The sequence below is a fragment of the Scylla paramamosain genome, chromosome 30 (assembly GCF_035594125.1).
Source record: "Scylla paramamosain isolate STU-SP2022 chromosome 30, ASM3559412v1, whole genome shotgun sequence".
Lineage (NCBI taxonomy): Eukaryota > Metazoa > Arthropoda > Malacostraca > Decapoda > Portunidae > Scylla > Scylla paramamosain.
The window spans coordinates 17,046,797-17,069,114 of record NC_087180.1 but is presented as its reverse complement, the minus strand read 5'-3'; the positions used below and the strand labels follow the sequence as shown (position 1 = coordinate 17,069,114).

The window sequence follows — 22,318 nt, the reverse complement described above, 5'->3', positions numbered from 1 at the left end:
ACTCAAGCTCAGTCCTAACCTACATCAAGCTTGCTGCCTCTTGTGTGGTTCATTGGCTCGTCATAGCTCAGGACAAGCTTTCAACGGAATCTAATTGAAGCTATACGGGTCCTTCTAGTGACAGATTAACAAGATTCCTATATCATTAACTGGATAAAACACTCTTGGAAACCCGGCTAATCTTCTCTGTGGCCTTTGAAAACAGTCATGGTGAGGGAAGGTAAAACCTTTCTGGATGATAGTCTTAGTTTTGCTCGCACATTCGACCTTTTGATCATCTGAAAGCGTCTGGTTGAGGGAGGAAATGAAAGAAGTAGTGCGGGTCGCGTCTGCCTTCCCTCTGTCGCTGCCACATAAACTGAGTGCCTCGGCTTATGAGGAAATCGTTTTGTGGAACATTTGCTGCAGTAATTCGTCGTGCATCAGGAAGACATGGAGGAAGAGGAGGAGTAGGAGGAGGAAGAAGACGATGATGAAGAGGAAAAGAAGGAGAATGATGACTACGACGATAAATGACAACGAAATGACGAGGAGAATGATTCGAACTAAGAGAAAAGACTAAGAAAAAAATAAACGGGTAAAAAATGGCGATAATAGAATTTAATAAGGAGAGACGTCGATGAAGAGGAAGAGAAGGAAAATGATGACTACGATGATGAATGGCAACGAAACGACGAGGAGAATGATTAACAATGAGAGAGAAAAGACTAAGGAAAAAGTAAAGGGAGGAAGAAAAACAACAATGATAGGGTTTAATGAGGAGAATTACTAATCATGCAGTAGGAGAAGAACGAGGAGGAGATGGAGTACGGAAATGAGACGGACGAGACAACAACAACAACAGCAGCAGCAGCAACAACAACAACAACAAGGAAGAGAAAGACAAGAAGAGTTCAGAGAATCACAAAGGAACACAAACAATAAATCACCTACATGGCTAGACTGCTTGATTTCACTACAAACTAATTATTGGCATTAGAGAAAGGACAACATAGGAGGAGGATGAGGAGGAGGAGGAGGAGGAAAGGAGGCACCGGAAGGGGGTAATGGGGTGGTGTTTACCGGAAGAGAGCTACACAGCATACATTTGGACAGGTGATGAGGAAGGAACGAGAGATGAGGAGGGGGGGAGGCTGGCTGAAAGGCGATAGGATGGGAGAGAAAGGGTGGGATACCGGAGAGAGAGAGAGAGAGAGAGAGAGAGAGAGAGAGAGAGAGAGAGAGAGAGAGAGAGAGAGAGAGAGAGAGAGAGAGAGAGAGAAACTACTACATTATTTATGATTATATTGGTAATTGTTTGCAGTAATTAATATCAGTAATATCAGAGTCTCTCTCTCTCTCTCTCTCTCTCTCTCTCTCTCTCTCTCTCTCTCTCTCTCTGTAAAAGTGAAAGAGAAGGAGACTTATGGCGGGAAGGAAGAAGGAAGAGAGAGTGGGGAGAGGGAGGGAGGGAAGTGTGAGTGTGGGGTCGCAGAGAGAGAGAGAGAGAGAGAGGAGGGGAGGGCAGGGCAGGTGGTGGGCCCAACACACCTGGCCACAGTCACCTCCCTCGCCTCCCATCTTACCTGGCAGCGTCCCTCGGCCTCTGATTGAATGAGACTGAGCTTCCAAACACACTCTCTCTCTCCTCTCTCTCTCTCTCTCTCTCTCTCTCTCTCTCTCTCTCTCTCTCCTCTCTCTCTCTCTCTCTCTCTCTCTCTCTCTCTCGTATACGTGACTTCCATCACCAAACATCTCAAAGATTCATACTAATAACTTTATCTATCCCATTTTCACGAATTCTTAGTAAGCACGTGTTGAAGTGAATACCAAACATTTATCTATCTCACTCATCTTAAGTAACTAAACACACATCACTAATCTACCCACCTTAAGCCTCTATATTCATCCTGCACTCATTGAAATACACTGATCATACCCAACGACTCATCACTGAAAGAAAATGTTCTCTTAACCTACTTAACCCCCTCACCCACTAGCCAATACCTCCACCACAGCCCAGACAGTCGGCAGTCCTACCTGAACTTAACACAAAAAAAGCCTTAAGTAAGCCTCACGTAGCGGGAAGGGTCACTGGTATCACGCCCTGGCCATCACATCGAAGCTCCCTAACAAGATCACCTGTCAGAGGGTAAATAATGCTTCACCTGGTAGTCGTTGTCTTCTCAGGGGTTGGCGCCATGTACGAGTGTCCTCCAGTTGCTTCTGTCCCGTGTATCTTCCTCTGTGACTCCCAGCCTTTGCAGTTTAAACGTAATTTCATCCTTCCATCTCACTCCGTTTTCCCTTCCATCTTCTTCCGTCACCTGATTCTCTTTCTCTTTCAATCAGTTCCTGGCCTTCTCTTACTACGTGACCCGATCATTTTTTTCCTTCTATCTTCCCATCACTGTCTCACTTGGGAGCACGAGGAGACAAATTGGTGCAACGCCGCCTGTTAACCACAAGACCAATTAGCAGTAGGCCGGTTGGTTGCTTGGCCATGATTTATGCAACACGGCGCAGAGAGAGAGGAAAAAAATCACTTCGACGCTACGATTTGATTAGGCCACCACGACTCCCATCAGACGCGCGGATCTGTCTTGTATAATTGGCTTCAGGAGAGGCGGTGGATGGGCGGCCTGACTTTACTCGATAGCACGTGGCAGCTCTGACGGGGAAGCTGTGTTGATGCTGGAGCTGTGATACGTGACACAGAGGCTAGAATAAGGTAGCTTTGAATATACAGGGTCGTGTGGATGCTGGAGTTAGGATACGTGAAAAAGAGACTGGAGTGAGGTATCATAGCTCTGAGAAGGCTGTTCTGCATGTCGGGGCTGTGAGACTTGATACGGAGGCTTAAAATAATATCGCTTTCGGGAATATATATATGGGGTGGTGGTGGTGTTGGAACTGTGGCTGGAATGAGGTACTGTAGCGGTGTTGTTGGTGCAGGCTGATGTGTTTGGTCGAAAAGGAAGGTATATGAAGTACTGTGAAGTTTGGGGGAGGGAATACAGAGGGAAAAGAGTATTTGTGTGTGTCTAGGAATGTTCTGAGGGATATTCTTCTTTAAATGAGCTTAGTCCGCCATATTGCAGCAGCTTGATATGTTTGTCAGTAGGGGAGAGAAGGAAAGTGGAATTCCAGTGGCTTAGTTCTATATTAAGATTTTGTTTACCGATGTTTAAGAAAGAATGGAAAGGAAATTTGCCTAGTTAACGTCGAAATGATTAATGTTACTTTTATTCGTCGGTGTGTGTGTGTGTGTGTGTGTGTGTGTGTGTGTGTGTGTGTGTATTGAAACAAACTGAAAAGTATACACAAATTCCAAACAAGACTCCCAATTTACTTCCAAAACTACAAACTGAACTATCCATTCTTTTTTTTATCGAGACCCAGCGGAACTCCTCAAGGTTTTCCGGGCCTCTGCTCCTCACCTCACGAGCAGCAGGGAGGGGCAGCGACACCAGCCTCTTAACAGTGCCTAGTAGTCCCCATGCGTGCCTCGGGGGATGTACTCGTAGATGAACCGGAAGGAAAGAAGGTTTATTGAGTTCGGAAGACAGGCAGTGGTGGGAATGGTGATGGTGGCAGTGGTGATGGTGGTAGTGGTGGTGGTGGTAGTGGTGATGGTGGTAGTGGTCGCTCGCTTTCATCCTCCCTCCCTCCCTCTCTCCCTCTTACTCTCTCTCTCTTCCTCTTCCTCCCTGCCTGCCTTCCCTCCCTCCCATTTGTTGTGGTGAGTGGGAGGTACCATCTGCCACCGGTGATTCTGGGCACCTGGCCTCCCCCGCGGACTGCCCCGCCACCACCACCACCAACAGGGCACCTCGCGGCCACTCCCTACCACGGGGGATATTATCATGTGGCTGTGTGTGTTGCTGTCTGGTGTATCCTGGACTTGTATTGATGGTTCTGTTGATTCAATGCGTATATTTAAATTGGAAGAATATGTAAGAATGTGGTGTTATTTTTCTACTGTATCTCTTAATTTCGGTCTTATTTTTCTCTCGAAGGTGAATGAATTGTAGTTTTTTTATATTTCTTTCATTCTTTCATTGTGTCGTTTTCTTTTTGCCTTCGTATCCGTTTTCTTTCTTTTTTTTATTTATTTCCGTGTTCATCCATCGTCTTTGTTTTCGTCATCTTGTTGTTGTTGTTATTTTTCTTCCCCCTCCTCCTCTTCCTCCTCCTCCTCCTCAGCACATCTACTGCCCCTATTTCTTATTCCTTCTCTTACCTTCCCCAACACTGCATTTTTCCCCTTTGTGTACGACTTTTTTCCCTCCTCCTCCTCCAGGCAGCTGTTGGTCACCTCTCAGCTCCGGCCATTCCTCAAACACTCAGCCGCGCCTCCCTCTCTCTGCGCCGCTTATATCAATATGTTCTTTTATTACGAAGGGCTCGCCGCGTGTCCTGTCTTTGCTCTCTCTCCACACTTGTTTGCCCGCGTGTTGCTCTCTGATTTCGTGTGGATGGGGGGGGGGGGCGAGTGGAGAGGTGTGGGGTGGGTGGGTGGTGGGTGGGTATGTCTCTCTCTCTCTCTCTCTCTCTCTCTCTCTCTCTCTCTCTCTCTCTCTCTCTCTCTCTCTCTCTCTCTCTCTCTCTCTCTCTCTCTCTCTCTCTCTCTCTCTCTCTCTCTCTCTCTCTAACACCACAAACAACACACACACACACACACACACACACACACACACACACACACAAGGGGTAATCCTATACAACATCCCCAGCTCTCTATTTCATGTGTGGTCGATAATCCACGTTGGGCGAGGCGGAAAAAATATAGATTAAGTCCACACTAAGAGGCAGGGACGAGTTCATTAGTGGGGAGTTAAAAACGAGAAAAATCGAGAGAGAACAGCAGGGGAACCAGGTATACCAGGAGGTGGCGGCTGCGGGCGGGCTGTGTCTGTATGTATGTGTGTCTGTGGGGCTCGGAAGATATACATGAGTGGGGCAAGAGTGGCTGGCTGACTGGTTGTGTGACTGGTTGTAAGGAAAACTAGTAGTAGTAGTAGTAGGACCAGTAGGAGTAGTAGTAATAGTGGTAGTAGTGGTGGTGGTTAGAGAAGGACAGATGATAGTAATAGTAGTGATGGTAGTAGTAGTAGTAGCAGTAGTAGTGGTGGTGGTAGTGGTGGGTTGTGGTAATAGTAGTAATAGTGATTGGAGAAGAATAAGTAATGGTAGTTAGTGTAGTAATAGTAGCAGCAGCAGCAGTAGCAGTAGTGGTTGGGGAAGGACAGGTGATCCTAGTACTAACAATAAATGCAGTGGTAGTAACAGTAGTGGGCGGTCAGTGAAATCAGCCGAGTACTTACAATGAATGCGAAATTTGTGTGTTTAGCAGCTCCACCTTGGCAGAGAAATGTTAATCTGGCTATGAATTGAAAAAGGGACGAATTGACTGAGAGGAAAAAAATAGGGAGGATGGTCCGGGGTCCCTACTTGCTTCTAAATGACTGTGAAGTAAGGAGGGAAGGTGGAAAGTTTGTGGAAGGTCATAAGTGGATGTGTATTCAAAGCGACAGGTGTTTGCAGTGAGTGACTGGGTTGTGAGGCGTGATTAAGCCCCAGGTAACTTATAACTTGTAAGGGCGAGAGTGACGAGGGCGTGAATATGCAGCTGTGGAGAGAGAGAGAGAGAGAGAGAGAGAGAGAGAGAGAGAGAGAGAGAGAGAGAGAGAGAGAGAGAGAGAGAGAGAGAGAGAGAGAGAGAGATTGAACCTAGTACATATATAGTCAATCCGTTGATAGAAGATGAGACAGACAGACAGACAGACAGACAGACAAACAAACAGACAGTCACGAATAAAAAAAAATCAACCAGTTACACATCAGAAAAGTAAAAACCAGACACAAACAAACAAACAAACAAACAAACAAGTAAGAATACAAATGAAAACACAAACACACAAACAAACAGTGACAATAAAATGCAAATGAGTGAGGCACAGACGCCAGCAGAGATCAAGAAGGGCGACCTTGGGGAAATATTCAGTGGGTGGGTGGGTAGGTGGGTGGACGAAGGTGGTAATGAGGTGGGCGGCGGCGGTGGAGGGGCGGGCCAAGGGGCGGCTGTGGTGGGTGGCGGGATGTGTTGGTTTTAGGCACGTGGCTGCGTCCTGCTCCCTCCCCTACACTCCCCCTCTCTCCCCCTCTCTCCCCCATGCCCATGACTGGCATTTTCACTCATAATTGACTTTGTAATCTGATCAACCACTGAGTGAGTCTGCCCGCTGCTGCTGCTGCTGCTGCTGTGGGGGTAAGGAAGGAGGAGGAGTAGAGTAGGCAGAGGAAGAGGAGGAAAATAATGGAGTAGGTAGAGGGATGATAATGGTAATATGAATAGCAACAATAATATCATCATCAACAACAACAATATTAATAACAATAACAATGTAGTATGGCAAAAAAATAAAATAAAACAAGAGGAGGAAAAGTGAACAAATATTAACGACTGTTATCCTCATCTCTAATAGTACTGCAAAAAAATAAATAAATAAATAAATAAGTGGAAAGTGAAGATCCCTTAACAAATAGGATATTGCTGTGACATGAATAATAAACGAGAAATAACCGCATGATATCAATTTTCTAATCCTATTAAGTAAAAAAAAAAACAAGCCGAAGAAAGAAAGAATCAAGAAATGTAAGGAGATTGAATGAATTGCCCTAATATTTTGGAACCCTTTCTTTTTTATATTTTACTTTCCTTGTGGGGCGAAGACTTAACAGATTCCCTCCTCCCCTCCTTTTAGTTCCCACCTCACCGCCTTTCGTTCCCTCATCACCTTTTCGTTCCCCCCTCCTCTCCTTTTAGTTCTCTCATCACCTCCTTTCAGTTCTCTCCTCTCCTTTTTAGTTACCTCCTCACCTCCTTTTAGTTCCCGCCTCACCTCCTTTTCGTTCCTGCCTCACCTCCTTTTTCGTTCCTGCCTCACCTTTTCGTTTCCTCCTCGCCTCCTTTTCGTTCTCGTCTCACCTCCTTTTCGCTCCCTCCTCACCTCCTTTTTGTTCCCTCCTCACCTCCTTTTCGTTCCTTCCTCAACACCTCACCTCCTCACCTCACAGTCACACTCAAAACTGTAAACTATTAAGAACCAACAACACTGCACTCCCCTTCACGAATTTACACCACGAAAACTCAATATTTCGATGAGTGTATAGTATAACATATGAGGACTTCTGACCAGTGGCTATACAACAAACACACTTAACACGCGCCAGACTATTACGAAACAAGACAAAGAACAACACACCTCTCATAAATTTACACGTCACGAAAAGCCAATATTGCCATGAGCCTTAAGTACTCGACACAAACTAATCCAAAGTAGAACCCTCTTTGGCATGTTAATTACAGGTAAGGCTTAATTGGCTGCCTCTACCTGCCTCATTAAGACGAGACGGTAGAGCTCCGGCGCCCCAGGTGAGTTGAGGAGGCCAGGTGAAAGGGAGGGGAGGTAAGAGGAAGGGAGAGGAGAGGGGAGAGGGGCGAGGCAGGCTGCAATGAGACCCACCTCACCTGGACACGAGGGGAGATTACACTGAGGGGAGATACTGAGGGAGAGGGCGAGATAATGAGAGAGAGAGAGAGAGAGAGAGAGAGAGAGAGAGAGAGAGAGAGAGAGAGAGAGAGAGAGAGAGAGAGAGAGAGAAACAACAGCCAAAAAAAAAAAAGAAACAGATAAATAAAGACAAAAACAATAAGCAGGTGGGCAGACAAATATACAGACAGACGGACACAAAAACAGAGACAGACAGACAGACAGGCAGGTAGGCAGGGGTGTGGGTTAATGAAGCAGAGGAGGAAGGCCCCACCTGCTGGAGTAACACCTGGGCACGATGCTTCCTCCCGCTCTGTTCCCTCCCGACCAGTACTCTTCCAGTCTGTCTTCTTCCACGCTGACTAAATTATTGCATCTAAGCTCTTCTGTTGCTGAATTCATGTGGTTTCTCGTTCCTCGTTTACTGTTCCATATATCATTTTGTTTTCTTATTTTTTATATTGTTTGTTAATGTATTTGTTTGGTTATTCCTTTTCTATATATAATTTTTCATGATTATTACTTGGTTTATCATTTGTTTGCTCATTCATCCATTCACTTTTATTTAATCTCCATACTCATTTTCACTATCACTCACACAAACAGAGCTCACATATTTGTACATGTATAATTATATAATAACATGAATTTGAACCTCTCGACACGACGAAACGATAATTAACACACCTTTTATGTCTTCACAGGTAAGCATCTCACCTGAGTGGAGGGAGGAGCCGCCGCGAGCCCAGGTAGTGTGTCTGCTAACTTGTCTGTCTGTTAATGGCTTTTTTATGTTAGTTAAGTCTCGGGAATTTTTTTTTTTTTTTTTTTTTCTGCGTCGTTTACTTGTTGCTTTCCGTCGCGTCATTCACGTCGCGCCAGCAGGTGGCCGCCTCACGCTGTCTCATTCAGAGGTTCTATATTTTTACAATTCCCTTAAACGAGATTTTTTTTCGTTGTTTTTCTCCTGCTTAAAAAATGTACACGGTAACATTTAATTCATTTTGTGCTTAAGAATGTTCTACTTGCATCGGACAGATTAACAATGAGTTGTGCAATGCGTAATTCCACATTTTTGCGTTGCCGTGAATTTCGTTAGCCTATTGCGAGGCACTGCGCAATATTTCGCTCCTCCGCTTGAACTGGCAGGTGCACAAGCTGAAATTTTGTTAAAAGAACAAAATTTCCACTTGTGCCTCTGCAGTGCGCCAAATCCAAGTGGCCAGGGTGGTCTTGGGAGCTGCCCGCATGTTTGGCCCAGACTTCACGCCGCAGGGAGTCAAGCACCTCACTCCAGGGAATGCAGCAGCAGCGTAGCAACGATCAAAGAAGCTTCGCTGGTCTGAAAAGCGACGAGGAAAATCATTTTCAAGGTAATTTGCCAATGAAAGCGTATTTTCTTAGAGTTTTTGAAAGTTCTTGTTGAAATATTTGTAGCTAACCAACGATTTAAAGTAAAACAAAAGCTTAGGTTACGAATATTTAAATCAAACTCAATACTTTTTCTCGACTTCTTTGCACCGTGTTGAAGCCTCGACTTGTCTTGATGCGTTGCCTGCTGCTGACTTGTGCTGCAGGTGTGTCTGCGAAGGAGTTGTGGAGACAGACTCAGCTGCTGATAAGTGACGCCAGGAGGACTGCCATCCTGCGCCACCACGGTAGCTACTTGTCCGTTTCATTTCATTCTATTTGTCAGCCTCCGTAACGAATAAGTCAATTAAACTGCACACAATATCCAGGTGTCAGTATTACCTTTGATACGCTGATAATAAGCAAAATTGATGTCCAGTTATAATAAAAAAGTGAGTCACTACGTTCATTTATCTAAATATCTTAAAAATTTACAGAGATCCTAACAAATGATGCAAGCGGTTTATGGTTGCACTTTGTGGCGATGCACATGTTGGAGAGCCGCGAGTGGCGCATCACGCTTGCATAATCCTCTTTCCCTGCTGCGATGCCCAACACTTTATTTGACTAACCTATTGCTCACGTTATTTTCCGTTTTTCAGCAACTGTTACGACAAGGACATTTTTTCCTTATTGTTTTTGTCGTCACACCTGTTCCAAAGCTCTATTTTCTGATCGAACGATGCGGGCAGGTGAACAAATCGCCTCTGCCTATATAAGACGCTCGAACACTCCCCAGACAGGGCCGCGGCTTCCTACAGGTGGGTGTGTCTTGGCGGGGCAGCCCACTCAATCATGTCCAGCTCTGTGGGACACGCCTTGGAATTTCGGTAAGCAGAGGTGACGCTGTTTCATGTATTCCATCCATCTATTTTGATTTATTTTTTAAGAGGGACGGTTTTTTTAAAAGTATCATTTTCCGGACGTTACGCTGCCCTCATTCTCTCATTGTATCTCCTGCTAGAAGTGTTCGAAGTAGGATTTAAAGAGGAGGAGGAGGAGGAGAAGGTTGGAATTATGAAGCTGGTGTTGGAAGGGAAGGGATTTAAAATTAGTATATGTAAGAGCGAAGCGTTCAGACAATTCTTTCACACACACACACACACACACACACACACTCTTCCCGGCGCTTCAAGCAAGGAAGACTAGAGAAGGAAGTAGGAGATAATAGAGGAGAGGGAGGTGGGGAGGAAGGGGCGGGAGGGTATTACCTCACGAGCGCGGGATGAAACCTTTTTGGCGGGAACTTGCCGGTGAAATTTCTACCAAACTCTGCGTCTTTTCATCGTATGTTTCCAGCGGTTCATTTTTTCCCGGGTGGACTTTTGTATTTTCCTATGCACGGTTCTTGATATAATCTCTGCAATATGTAGGTGGAGGTGTAGTCATTGTCTCTGAACCATGTACTGCCTGATTTTTCAACGTTGTGGTCTCTTATCGCAATTTTATCAGGATTCAGCTAAAGTTTACCATATTCTTTCAACGTTGTGGTGTCTTATCTCAGTTTTATCAGGTTAGTCAAAGTTTCTGCGGGTTTTCAAGTGTGTTTAGATTGTTTTGGTGGTTTCCATGGTTATGTATCAGGAAAAAGACGAAGCAGTTTAAGAAAAAGGAATTGATCATCTAATTGGTCTTCGATAATAAGTGAAAGCTCCTCGAGGGTTCTAAGGCTTAGTGGTTCTTAGGGTTCTGTGTCATGAATAAGACCTAATAAGCCAAGAAAAAAAAAAACAGGCTAATGATTTTTGTGACCCTTAAAGATAAGTGAAAGTATCTGTGGGTTTTCAATTGTGCCTTGTTATAGTTTTAGCGGTTCATAGATTTGTACATCATAAAAGAGCCGAAAGTAGCCAAGAAAAGAACCAATCATCTCTGTGGCCTTTGAAAATAAGTGATCTCGGTTTTCAAGTGTTTTGTTACTCTTACTAATCAGTTGTTTGTGTTGTGACTGAGACGGAACATTATCTACTATGAAAAGTCTGATGGAGGCCTACAGTGTTTCAATATACAGCGCTTCAATTTGCTTGCTAGAGTGTATTTTTTTTTTTTCCTGTGTTTAATAATAGTCCCCTTGCAGTCACGAGACATGACTCTTCGTGCCTGAGGTGGATTCTTTTTCTAGGTTCTATTTGATCTTGCTTTTTTACAATGACGCTAAATGAATGATGAGTGAATGCTCGGACATTGAGCTTGCATGTTTCTGCTTTAGTGCTCCAGTTATTGTCTCGTTTCCCTGTCTAAACCTCAACGTAGTCATTACCTTTCACCTCTTTTATTCTCACTCCTAAGTCCTTTCTTTCATGAATCTCTCTCTCTCTCTCTCTCTCTCTCTCTCTCTCTCCACTGCCTCATTTTGTTATTAGCGTCGTAAGCTTCTTGGGTGTCATCTTGTGTGTTTGATATAATACTTGTGTCCTTGAGACTTGAATGTCTGTGTGTGTGTGTGTGTGTGTGTGTGTGTGTGTGTGTGTGTGTGTGTGTGTGTGTGTGTGAGTAGAACATATATTTATAGTTACTAAAGGGAGAGATAAAAAGAGTTGTTAACATAAAATATAAATCTTTATTCTCGCCTTATCTTACAATAACTACACAGCGGTGCCAGTACGCGGCGCGACACCTGACTAGAGGCACTGGTGACTGTTCCCGACGACTCCCCCCCTCCCACCACCGGGTTACTTATCCTCCCTGGCGCAGGACGCTGCTGCTGCTACTGTTGGGAGGGCCGGGCGGGGCAGGCAGCCTCGGTGTGCTTGTTGAGCAGCGACATCCTGGAGAAGGTCTTGTGGCAGGTGCTGCACGCGTACTTCTTGACGTCAGCGTGGGTCTGGAGGTGGGCCCGCAAGTTGCTGCGGTCCGCGAAGCAGCGGTCACACTGAGGGCACTGGAAGGGCTTCTCCCCCGTGTGGGTCCTGATGTGTCCCTGCAGCAGCCAGGGCCGCGAGAAAGCCTTGCCGCACAGCTGACACTTGCAGGGCAGCGTGTGTGTGCGGATGTGCATCTTGAGGGCGCCCAGGCTCGTGTACACCTTCTCGCAGTGCTTGCACGCGAACGACTTGGCCCCGAGGGCGGCGCAGTGGAACTGTTTGTGCTTGCTGAGGCCGGAGTAGGTGGAGTACGACTTGCCGCAGTCAGTGCACGAGTACCGCGCCTCGCGGCCTGAGGAGACTTCTGCACCGCTCCTCCGGCAGGCATCGCTGTCACTTGTCACGTCAATCTCGTCCTCGCTCATTGACTCAGCGCCCACACCGGAGTCCTCGGAAGCCGTGGAGCGGGGCGAGGCCAAACGTTCCTCTGAGGGCTGTGGCGACGCCAGACGGGCGGCAAGGGTCGGATGGGCGGCTAGGCTGGGGTGGGCAGCCAGGCCGGGGTGGGCGGCAGTGGGCACGAGGGGCCACATCATCGGGCTGGGCCACCACTCTGCCTGCTGGTGCTGCTGGTGGTGATGGTGGTGGTGCTGCTGCTGCTGCTGCTGGAGGGCCGTTGACTGGAAGAGCTTCAAGTAAAACTCAGCCAGTGAGGGCATACGTGGAGGGCTGGGCGGGACGGCGGCCAGGCGAGGAGAGGGTGAGCGAGGAGCGACAGGGACGGGGGAAGCCTGAGGGGAGGCGTCGTCCTCGTGGCGGCGCCGCTTGATGCTCAGGTCCTGGGGCTGCTCATCATCTGCGGGGGAAGACAAGGGTCAGGGAGGCGCCACAGTCACCACTACCACCACATCATTAGTCATGTATCCTAACCCAACAACTAAAAATAGCCAGTGTATCCCTACCACACCTGCCGCTACACATCCTTGTCTCCACCACCTGTCACCTTCACGCGGTAGTGAATGAAGCCAAACCTAACGCCACGTATAGACCACCACCATTAATCACATCCTCGCATCGTCACCCAAGTCAGTCACCAGCGCGGCCTAAATAATTCCGAGGCGTCACCAGGATAGCCGTGACCGAGCATAGTGACGGGCGATGATGCGCTGGCTGGCTGCCACTACATGCACAAAGAGAATTAATTGCCCCAAACAACAACATAATTCTGTAATTGTGCAATGCTCTTAGATTCTGTAAGTCATTGTCTATCTCTACTTATCGCCGAACAAAAGCACCTTCATCCTGTTATTCTTCAGTGATGCAAGGTTTTGTAACTCACTGTGTAGGTCTTTTTAACCTAACTAGCCACGTGACAACACCAACACACGAACTGGACTTGTTTACCGACACATCGTGAGCAATCCATCACCAACACGCGGACACAACACGAGGCGTCACGAATTTTACGACTACAACTGCGTCTCTCGCCAGTACACTCACCGTGGTCGTCAGCCTGGGCACTGTAGAACGCCAGGGGCCTCTTCTTCGGGGGGCAGTGGGAATAGTTTCGGAGGGTCTCGTGGGCCATCGTGCAATCCATGGAAGAACACCACTAACACGTCTATCTCTCTTGCGCTCTGCTTAGCTACTGACCCGCTGTAGGCAAGTGGCTCGCTTTATAGCACCTGGACCAGATGTCAGGTACGAAAACAATATGAGCCAATGTGGTGAGCAGCCGCGTCCTCGCTCAGGATCTTGACCACTCACAGGCGGCGAGGGGCGGGGCGAAGCTACCTGTGGCCCAATCAGGTGTCGCGGGTGTCGGATGCTCGCGTGGATGCTACAGGAGGAGGGGGACAGACATACCTGGAATAACACATAATGCATTACCAAGTGAAAACTGGTTAAGCATGACGCGGTTGGGTCGGTGCATCACCCAGGCAGACGAGAGGATGCAAGAAGAAACAGGCTGGCTGGCACATCATCGGCAGGGAGGGAAGGCGTGGAAGGAAGCGTCGTACATCACGCAGGCAGGTGGTCGGGAGATGGAAAGGTGTTCCGGAATCGTTAAACTCGCACGTGCTTACACCAGGTAATCATGAGGCGCTACACCTCTCCGCGCCGCCCTGGGACCCCCGACGCAAGGCTAAAAGTCCCGTGCAGCGTCTCCCGGGGACAGATGTGCGCGTCCCTAAGTGCTGGGCAGCTCCCTCTTTATCTGAATTTAATTAAAAATAAAGAACCATTGTGATTGACTGGTCTGTAAGTACGCAGCCTCGTTTGCCACGTCGGTTGAAATGAACCTCTTCACCATTCGTACGAAAACGACTCAGCCAACCATATAACAAAACCGCCATGCTCACACACTCCCTGTACACGCTGCAGTTAGTGCGTACAAGGAAAGGAAAATCATAACAAAGCAGAATCACAAGTCAGGAGCAGGTAACCACAAAGACAACTGTAAACACACGCCGCAGCATAGATGACTTGCACAAACCACGGAGAAAGAAACACGTATTGCACTATAATAATCTCTTCATAAATTAGAGGCTTCAGAAACTATGACTGGCCAGTGACCGAATGACCACTGCAGCGCAATGAAAACCCCATCACCACCCACCTGAAGGGTGTAACATGAATAATAACCGTGCTTGGTGCCAGGAACAACAGCGCTCTGCCATATGAAATCCACAAGGAAACGAGTATATACAAAATGAAAGAGACGAAGGAAGGAGACACCCAGCACGGATTAGCACGGGAATCAAGCAACAGTCATCATAAGTACGCCAGGAACAATAGCGTCCTACCAGATGAAAACCCCATTAACACAAGTAAATGTAAGATTAAAGAGACGAAGGAAGGAGATGCTAACACCCAGCACGGATTTGATTTGATAAGACTTAATACCATTGTACACAGGAACCAAGCAATAATCACAAACACACCAAGGCATTACGAGGAGCCCCAGTACAAAGAGGAAATAGAATAAAAGAAGATGATAAATGAGCAAAATACTGAAATACATACACAATGATGGAGATAAATTTTGGTTAAGCTGGACAAATGGAGTGAAGAAAAAGAAAGGTGGAGAAAGAGAGAGAACAAAGATGAGAGATGAGGAGGAGGATGATGAATGAAATATGTAATGCAGATGAGAAGGAAGAAAACTGAGATGTGTGTAATACGGTTGAGGAGAAATACAAAAGAATACATAGGAAAACCAAACGGCAACAGACATTTAGGTCCTTACAAGGCTGTTTGGTAACCACTTCTAACCAGCGACAGGGTAGAGAGACAAGACAGTACAGGAGGAAGAGAAGGAAGAGGAATAGGAAGCTGTGTGTAATATGGATGAGGAGGAAGAGGAGTAGAAGGAAGGAGGAGGCGTGTAATGTGTGTAATGCGCAGAGGAGTGGCATGATTGTGTGAATGGTGGCTTCCTTGGCTGTCCATCATTCCATCACCCCTACCGCTGCTTCCTCTTCTTTGTCCGCCATGCCACCCTGTCCCCTGCCACCTGACCCTTGCCCCCACACATTCTCTCTCTCTCTCTCTCTCTCTCTCTCTCTCTCTCTCTCTCTCTCTCTCTCTCTCTCTCTCTCTCTCTCTCTCTCTCTCTCTTGCTTTTCATCGTTATCTTTCCTTTCATTGCCTTTATTTCGCGCTTCTCCTCCTCCTCCTCCTCCTCCTCCTCCTCCTCCTCCTCCTCCTCCTCCTCCTCCTCTCTCATTCTCACCGGGTTCGTTAAAAGCAGGTACTGAAGTCTGCTAAATAAAACGTAAACTCTTTTGTAACTTTTATCGGATTTGGTAAAGGAAAATATGACGAAGCTTTTTGTTTATGATTAATTTATTTCATTTTTATGCGGATCTTTCTGTAGTTTTGTATGTTTTGTATAGCTGTTGTGTTACGGATACATTTTTATTTGATTTTTACTGTAGGATTTTGATAAAGGTTTGATGTATATGTTTTTTTTTTTGTTTCTCTCTCTCTCTCTCTCTCTCTCTCTCTCTCTCTCTCTCTCTCTCTCTCTCTCTCTCTCTCTCTCTCTCTCTCTCTCTCTCTCTCTCTCTCTCTCTCTCTCTCTCTCTCTCTCTCTCTCTCTCTCTCTCTCTTCCCTCCTTCCTTGCCTCCCACCCTCCCCCTCTCTCTCTCCCTCTCCCTGCCTCTCTTCCTAACCATCTTCTGTTACTCTTATTTTGCTCCCCCCTAACCCCCCTTTGTGTGCCCACCTCTCTTCTAACGTTTCTTATAAAACTTCATTCATTTCTTTTCATTTCGTCACGTTTTTGGATAAGTTAGTTACTCCTATCACGAGTTTCTTGATTTGCACCTGAGAAAAAGAGCAGACTTGAGTTATTTTGGTATTTTTGAGGTTTTAGTAGAGAATTGTTGCTGTTGTTTTGGTTGATGAAGAAAAACGAATCAGTGGTTCAGTCCTTCCGAGTAAAATGTCTCGAGAGTGAACCATTTTGAAAGGCCGACTTCCTGTTCATATACACAGGCTGGCTGGGAGATGGAGGGAGAGAGAGAGGGGGGAAGGAGAGAGAGCTACATCTACCTGCTTTCCTCTCCTCCCCCCTCTCTCTCTCTCTCTCTCTCTCTCTCTCTCTCTCTCTCTCTCTCTCTCTCTCTCTCTCTCTCTCTCTCTCTCTCTCTCTCTCTCTCTCTCTCTCTCTCTCTCTCTCCGTCTATTTCCCATCTACCGTTTTCATATAATCACTTCCAGCATTTTTATCTATATTTTCCAATACATATTTCATCTTCACTTCATTTTCTTACTGAATCATCTCTTCCGTCTACATTTCTCACAGCATCCACTCCTGTCTATCACTGTTTCCTTTTCCATTCTCTCTCTTTTCTTTCCTTCGTGTTTTATTTCTTTCGTTTTTATTTCCTTCCGCATCTCATCTCCGTCTCGTCTCTTCTGTCTCGTCCTCCTCTCTGTCTCTCTTCCATACAGATTTCCTTAATGACAGATCTGTTGAATAGAATAATATACTCAAATATATGAAATTTAGGTCATCCTACCCACTACTCTCCTTTTTTATCAGTATTTATCTATATTCTTATCCTTTTTTTTATATATATTCCTATCTTTTTCTTTCTCCGTGTCCTCATTTTCTCTCACCATCTTTCCATCCTGTCCTTAATTACTTACCCCACCACTAATGCAGCCGCCACCGCCACCACCACCACCACTTCGTCTTACGCAGCATTGCAACTTCCACACCAGTATTAAGTGTGTCTCAGTACGCACCGCCTCGCATCATCTCCTGCCATCATGAGCTCTTGGTTCCCTCCAATCACGGCTACGCACGATTCCTCACGCATACCCCACCGCGACTCTGAAAGGAAAGGGCCCGTTTAATCACTCGCTTAAAATAGCTAAGGGTTTTCTTTCGGTAAATCTCCCAACCGCATATTATCTAAGATTGCGTGAGATGGATGCCACTGGGGCGCTTTCTTGCTGATGAACGTCTGAGTGGGTTTTCTGACCAAGAGCTTTTAACGAGTACACAAAGGAAGGAGATTACATGTATAAAGTTTGAGGACAGACACACACACACACACACACACACACACACACACACTAATAGATTCACTCATATAGCTTAGTTACCAAATTTTTTTTCCACTGCACTTTCATTATAACACGTCCACATCTCCTCCTCCTCCTCCTCCTCCTCCTCCTCCTCCTCCTCCTCCTCCTCCTCCTCTCGCGTACCCAGCAGTACACTCTCTTTCTCTGCAAGTCTCCACGTGCCCTCTGTTTCCGATGACCGAGAGAGAAAGAAAAACCTGAAGTCACATTAGAGAAAGATTATCTCTCCCCCACAGCCTTGGTTCCTTCGAGCTTCTTGTATGTTTGGGGATTTGTGCGGGATATGTAAGCTTTTTGTTGCTTCACGACAGTTACAGTACTCATTGGAGGAGGAGCAGAGGCAGGGGCAGGAGGAGGAGGAGGAGGAGGAGGAGGAGGAGAGAAAGGAGAAGGAACAGAAATGGTAAGCTGCTTTCATGTTTTTCAAAGTCATCCTGTGTTTTTTTATCTTTTTTCTGTCTTATTTTTTTGCTCTCTCTCTCTCTCTCTCTCTCTCTCTCTCTCTCTCTCTCTCTCTCTCTCTCTCTCTCTCTCTCTCTCTCTCTCTCTCTCTCTCTCTCTCTCTCTCTCTCTCCTACGACTACAAACTATGCACAAAATCATCTTTCCTTCACTGTCTTTAAAAAAAATGTAAGGTTAATTTTTTTTTTCTATATTCTTTGTCATCTCACCCAGTTGATGCGGAGATTTATTCAACACTCCCATAAATCTTGGCTAGCGAGACCTGGAGTAATAGGAGTTTATTACACACACACACCTGCCTCACACCTGCCTCAACCTGGCTCTCTCATTAGCTCCCCAGACACCTGCACTCTCGCCTCTCACAACTTCTCTCTCTCTCTCTCTCTCTCTCTCTCTCTCTCTCTCTCTCTCTCTCTCTCTCTCTCTCTCTCTCTCTCTCTCTCTCTCTCTCTCTCTCTCTCTCTCTCTCTCTCTCTCTCTCTCTCTCTCTCTCTCTCTCTCTCTCTCTCTCTCTCTCTCTCGTGTTACATCTTACATCAAAGAAATCTGCATTTTTGTACAATATGAATACAGTGAGGAAGTGAAATGTGAGAGAGGCTGTGAGAGGGATGAGGAGAGAGAGAGAGAGAGAGAGAGAGAGAGAGAGAGAGAGAGAGAGAGAGAGGGAGGGAGGTCATTTAAGTCCACACTCGGCTCTGCAGTATTTAAAACCTTGATAACCGGATAATTATGCCTGTGATAGGGCAGCTTACTCACATCTGGTTTAGATCAGTAAACGAATAAACCTGATATTTTTTTTTTTTTAACTCAGTATTTTGGGACTAAATTTGGTCTACGTATTTGGAAATGTGTATGTATTGTCACTTTTTTTTTTTGAGGGTGTTTATCTCTTTTTATTTGTTTTGTTCCTCGATGACTGATCTTTACATGTAAAAATGTATATATGTATATACTGTACACAAAACCTAGCATAATCTGTCCTAACCTAACCTAACCTAACCTAACCTAACCTAACCTAACCTAAACCTGACCTAATCTTCCTTAATCTAACCTAACCTAGTTTAACCTAACCAAATCAAACCTAACCTAATCATCCCTAACCTAACCTAACCTAACCTAATCATCCCTAACCTAACCTAACCTAACCTAACCTAATCATCCCTAACCTAACCTAACCTAACCTAACCTAACCTAATCTAACATAGTCAAACCTAACCTTACCTAGTCTAATCTTCCCTAACCTAACCTAATCTAGTGAAACCTAACCTAACCTAACTTCGTCTAACCTAACCTAACCTAGTATAACCTAGCCTAACCTTTTCAACATTTAAATCAACACTTTTTTTTTAATATTGGTGGATGTAGAGAGCTAGACGTGTGTGTGTGTGTGGAGGAGGAGCCGAAGTGTCGAGTGTCGAGAGGTGCAGGAAGTGGCGGCAGGCGAGGCATTGTGAGAGGCATATTTGTGATTGTGATGGAAAGAGGAAGAGGAAAGTGCGGTGTTCACTCCAGCTTGAATAATTGTGCGAAATTTAATATTTTCTCGTCTCTCTCCATTCATTTTCTCATTCTTTGTGTTTCTTTTCTTTTCTTCTCTTATGTTATAGCGTTCCTTTCTGCTTCTCGTTTTCCTGTCCCTCATCTTTCTTTATTTTTTCCCGTTTTCCTTTCTTTTTTTTATTCTTCTTTCTCCTTTTTTCCTCTTTTCCATTTTCATTTTCCTTATTTTCTATGTTCTCGTCATTTTCATTCTCTCTCTCTCTCTCTCTCTCTCTCTCTCTCTCTCTCTCTCTCTCTCTCTCTCTCTCTCTCTCTCTCTCTCTCTCTCTCTCTCTCTCTCTCTCTCTCTAAAGCATAAACTCTTTGTCTCTTGCTATAAACAAACTTGAAATCCCTTTTATTACCACCGCTGGATGCGCAATATAAAAAATAACATGAATATTCTTTTCACGAGAGCAGAGATAGACAGACGCACGTGTGAACTGGGCAGAGCGAGTCACTTAGAAGCGACGAGGAGAGAGTAAGCGTGTTATGAGAATGCCAGGAGGAGGAGGAGGAGGAGGAGGAGGAGGAGGACAGTAGTGACGTCATTCATGGTCGTCTTTGTGCATAGAGAGAGAGAGAGAGAGAGAGAGAGAGAGAGAGGAGAGAGGAGAGAGGAGGCGTAAGCTATACTCCGCCAGGGTAATCGGGGCGGCGCATGCAGGGTCACGGCGCCCCTGCAGTGATGGATGGTACTTACTTATTCCAGATAAAGTCAGCGCCCCGCCCCATCCCCCTCCGCCCCGCCTTGCCCCGCTCGCATTGACACCAAAACATAAGATTCTCCTCTTCCCTTGCCGCGGTAGCTGAGTGTTAGGAGCTTGTGTTAGGGGGTTAGATAGGTTGTTGTTGCACCTTCAGGAGCGAGGAGGGCGCCACGGCAGGTATATAGGGCGGGACGGGCGGCGAAGCGAGGGCGAGGACCGAGCACGTGAGGGTGACAATGCGGCCTCAGCTCAACCCCTCCCCGCTGGTCAATAAAGTGAACTCTTTAGTCCCTGTCGCTGCGAGGTAGATATAAAAACTCAGATAAATCTACCCATGGACAGAGGGACGAATACGGGCGTGGCGGTGCCGGGCCGTGGCGGCTTAGCAGCTGCACCGGAGGCGGGGGCGGAGTGTGGTATCTCGCCTCGCCGCCTGAAAAGCAGTACACGTTAGTCAAGATTAGTACATCATTTATGACGCACTCACGAACACACTAACGCCTTGGTGACGCAGTAGGAGGCGACCCGGAGGCAGGCAGGAAGCTTCGGGGGTAAAGGATGGTATGACCTGGTTTCCTTTGCTGCGGAGTGTGCCGATGTAAGATGTGGGCGGTGAAGGAGGCGATGAAGGGGGTGCGGGGTGGTGAAAAGGAAGGGAAAGAGGTGGGCATTAATTGAGTGGAGGGTGTGGTGACAGGGAATCATAAGAGCTGTGATGCAGAAGTAACAGCAAGAGTGAGAGAAGCGAGGTGAGGAGGAGGTTTTGATGAGCAGCGATTTTTCAGGTGGCGATGAGTGGAGGTGGCGCAGGTGATGGTTCAGGTGGTGACTGTGGTGGTACCGTTTCGAGGTCGGTAATATAACTTGCCTTTTCAGAACTAAAATAAAAATAGTATATTACGGTATTAATTAAGATTACTTGAACGCATAATGGTAATCAAAGGAGTATATCATAGTGAGGATAATCAACACGTCCTCTACATACAGACGTGCTCACCTCGGGAAAGTAAAAGTCGTGCATGGGGAGACTCGACCGGCAGCATGTCTTCTCTTCAACTGCAGTGGTCAATTATGAAAAAAAAATGCAAATCAGCAGTTACCGTGGATAGGCGGGGCTGGGGTGTGGGCTGAGGGCTGAGGGCAGGGGCGGGGGTGGGCTGCACGTGCCGGCCCATACACTCCAGGGCGGCACTAGATCAATGGCTGTCACAACACGGCACGACGCAGGCACAAGAGTCCCCTCCACAGTGAGTCAGATTTCCACGCCCCTCTACCCCCGCGGCGGACACCACACACGTCCTCTTACACAACTTTCTAAAAAAAAACCCAAACATTTATTTTCTATCTCTTGGAAGAAAGGGAAAATCCGGGGTGACTTTTGTGGCAACACGCCTTCCTCCCCCGCACTGCTTTGTACCACCTCCCTCTTCATCTCCCCGTCCACCTCCACCCATTACCGAAGCCCCAACCCCGTGGCAGACAGCGTCCCTTCCCCTCCCTTCCCCCTTGAGCCGCGCATTCCTCCTCCTCGTCCCTCCAGGAAAGTGTTTTGTGACAGAATCGAATCCCTAGATGTGGGTTGTATTGCCGCGTCTCCCGGGGTGGGGATTACGAAGGAAAAGTTGTCGAACGATGGTTGTGGTCGCAGTGATACCACGTACACGCCGCTGTGGTCTGTAGCCACACACACACACACACACACACACATACACATACACTCACACACACACACACACACACACACACACACACACACACACACACACACACACACACACACACACACACGAAGGGTTATCGTCCTCTAAACACACTTGCCAGCAGGATATCCCGGTCATTACACAGCGGGTGATTAAATGAAATAAATGAAATATATAAAATTTGTAAAGTATTGCCAGCATATCGTGTATATCGACGGTAAGGTAGTACAGTGTGTGTGTGTGTGTGTGTGTGTGTGTATGTGTATGTGTATGTGTGTTAAGAGTGCATATCAAAGCAGTCAGTCACATTAATTTCTCTCATTCTCCCATAGAAACGCATTTGAATCATCACCTTCCACTTGTGTCTTTTCATTAAGGGGTCATTTGTTCCCTCAACTGCAGCAAGGGTAGCAATAATCTTATAGTCCATGTCAGTGCTTAAAGTGCTCATCATACCTTACGAGTCCCAACCTTCCTGAAACGTGGCATTATTTGTTGCAGTACATGTAAAAAAAGCACAACAGAAAGCCTTATTAAAATCACAGGAAAGAAA

The 22,318-nt window shown here is 46.4% G+C and overlaps 1 protein-coding gene and 1 long non-coding RNA gene across 3 annotated transcripts in view; one reads left to right on the top strand and one right to left on the bottom strand.

Moving 5' to 3' along the window:
- The window catches only part of LOC135116124 (uncharacterized), a 125,421-nt gene extending 115,954 nt beyond the window's left edge, over positions 1–9,467 (top strand). Inside the window, exon 3 of one of the 2 annotated variants that reach the window (XR_010276167.1) lies at positions 8,740–9,467. This is a non-coding gene — a long non-coding RNA (uncharacterized LOC135116124). The other variant, XR_010276168.1, reaches the window with a different exon arrangement.
- A 2,013-nt stretch (positions 9,468–11,480) lies between these two features.
- On the bottom strand, positions 11,481–14,456 carry LOC135115943 (protein snail homolog Sna-like). The gene is made up of 2 exons (XM_064033091.1): positions 13,250–14,456; positions 11,481–12,605 (listed from the first exon to the last, which is right to left on the bottom strand). Exons 1-2 carry the CDS (start codon positions 13,347–13,349, stop codon positions 11,653–11,655), a joined length of 1,053 nt encoding a protein of 350 aa, XP_063889161.1. The 5' UTR covers positions 13,350–14,456; the 3' UTR covers positions 11,481–11,652.
- Between the last annotated feature and the right edge of the window lie 7,862 nt (positions 14,457–22,318).

Excerpts from the sequence above, each read along its gene's own strand:
- LOC135115943 (XM_064033091.1), bottom strand. The coding sequence starts at position 13,349 with ATGGATTGCACGATGGCCCACGAGACCCTCCGAAACTATTCCCACTGC. Across the intron at positions 12,606-13,249 it reads TGCCCAGGCTGACGACCACG|ATGATGAGCAGCCCCAGGAC; the intron begins GTGAGTGTACTG and ends CTTCCCCCGCAG.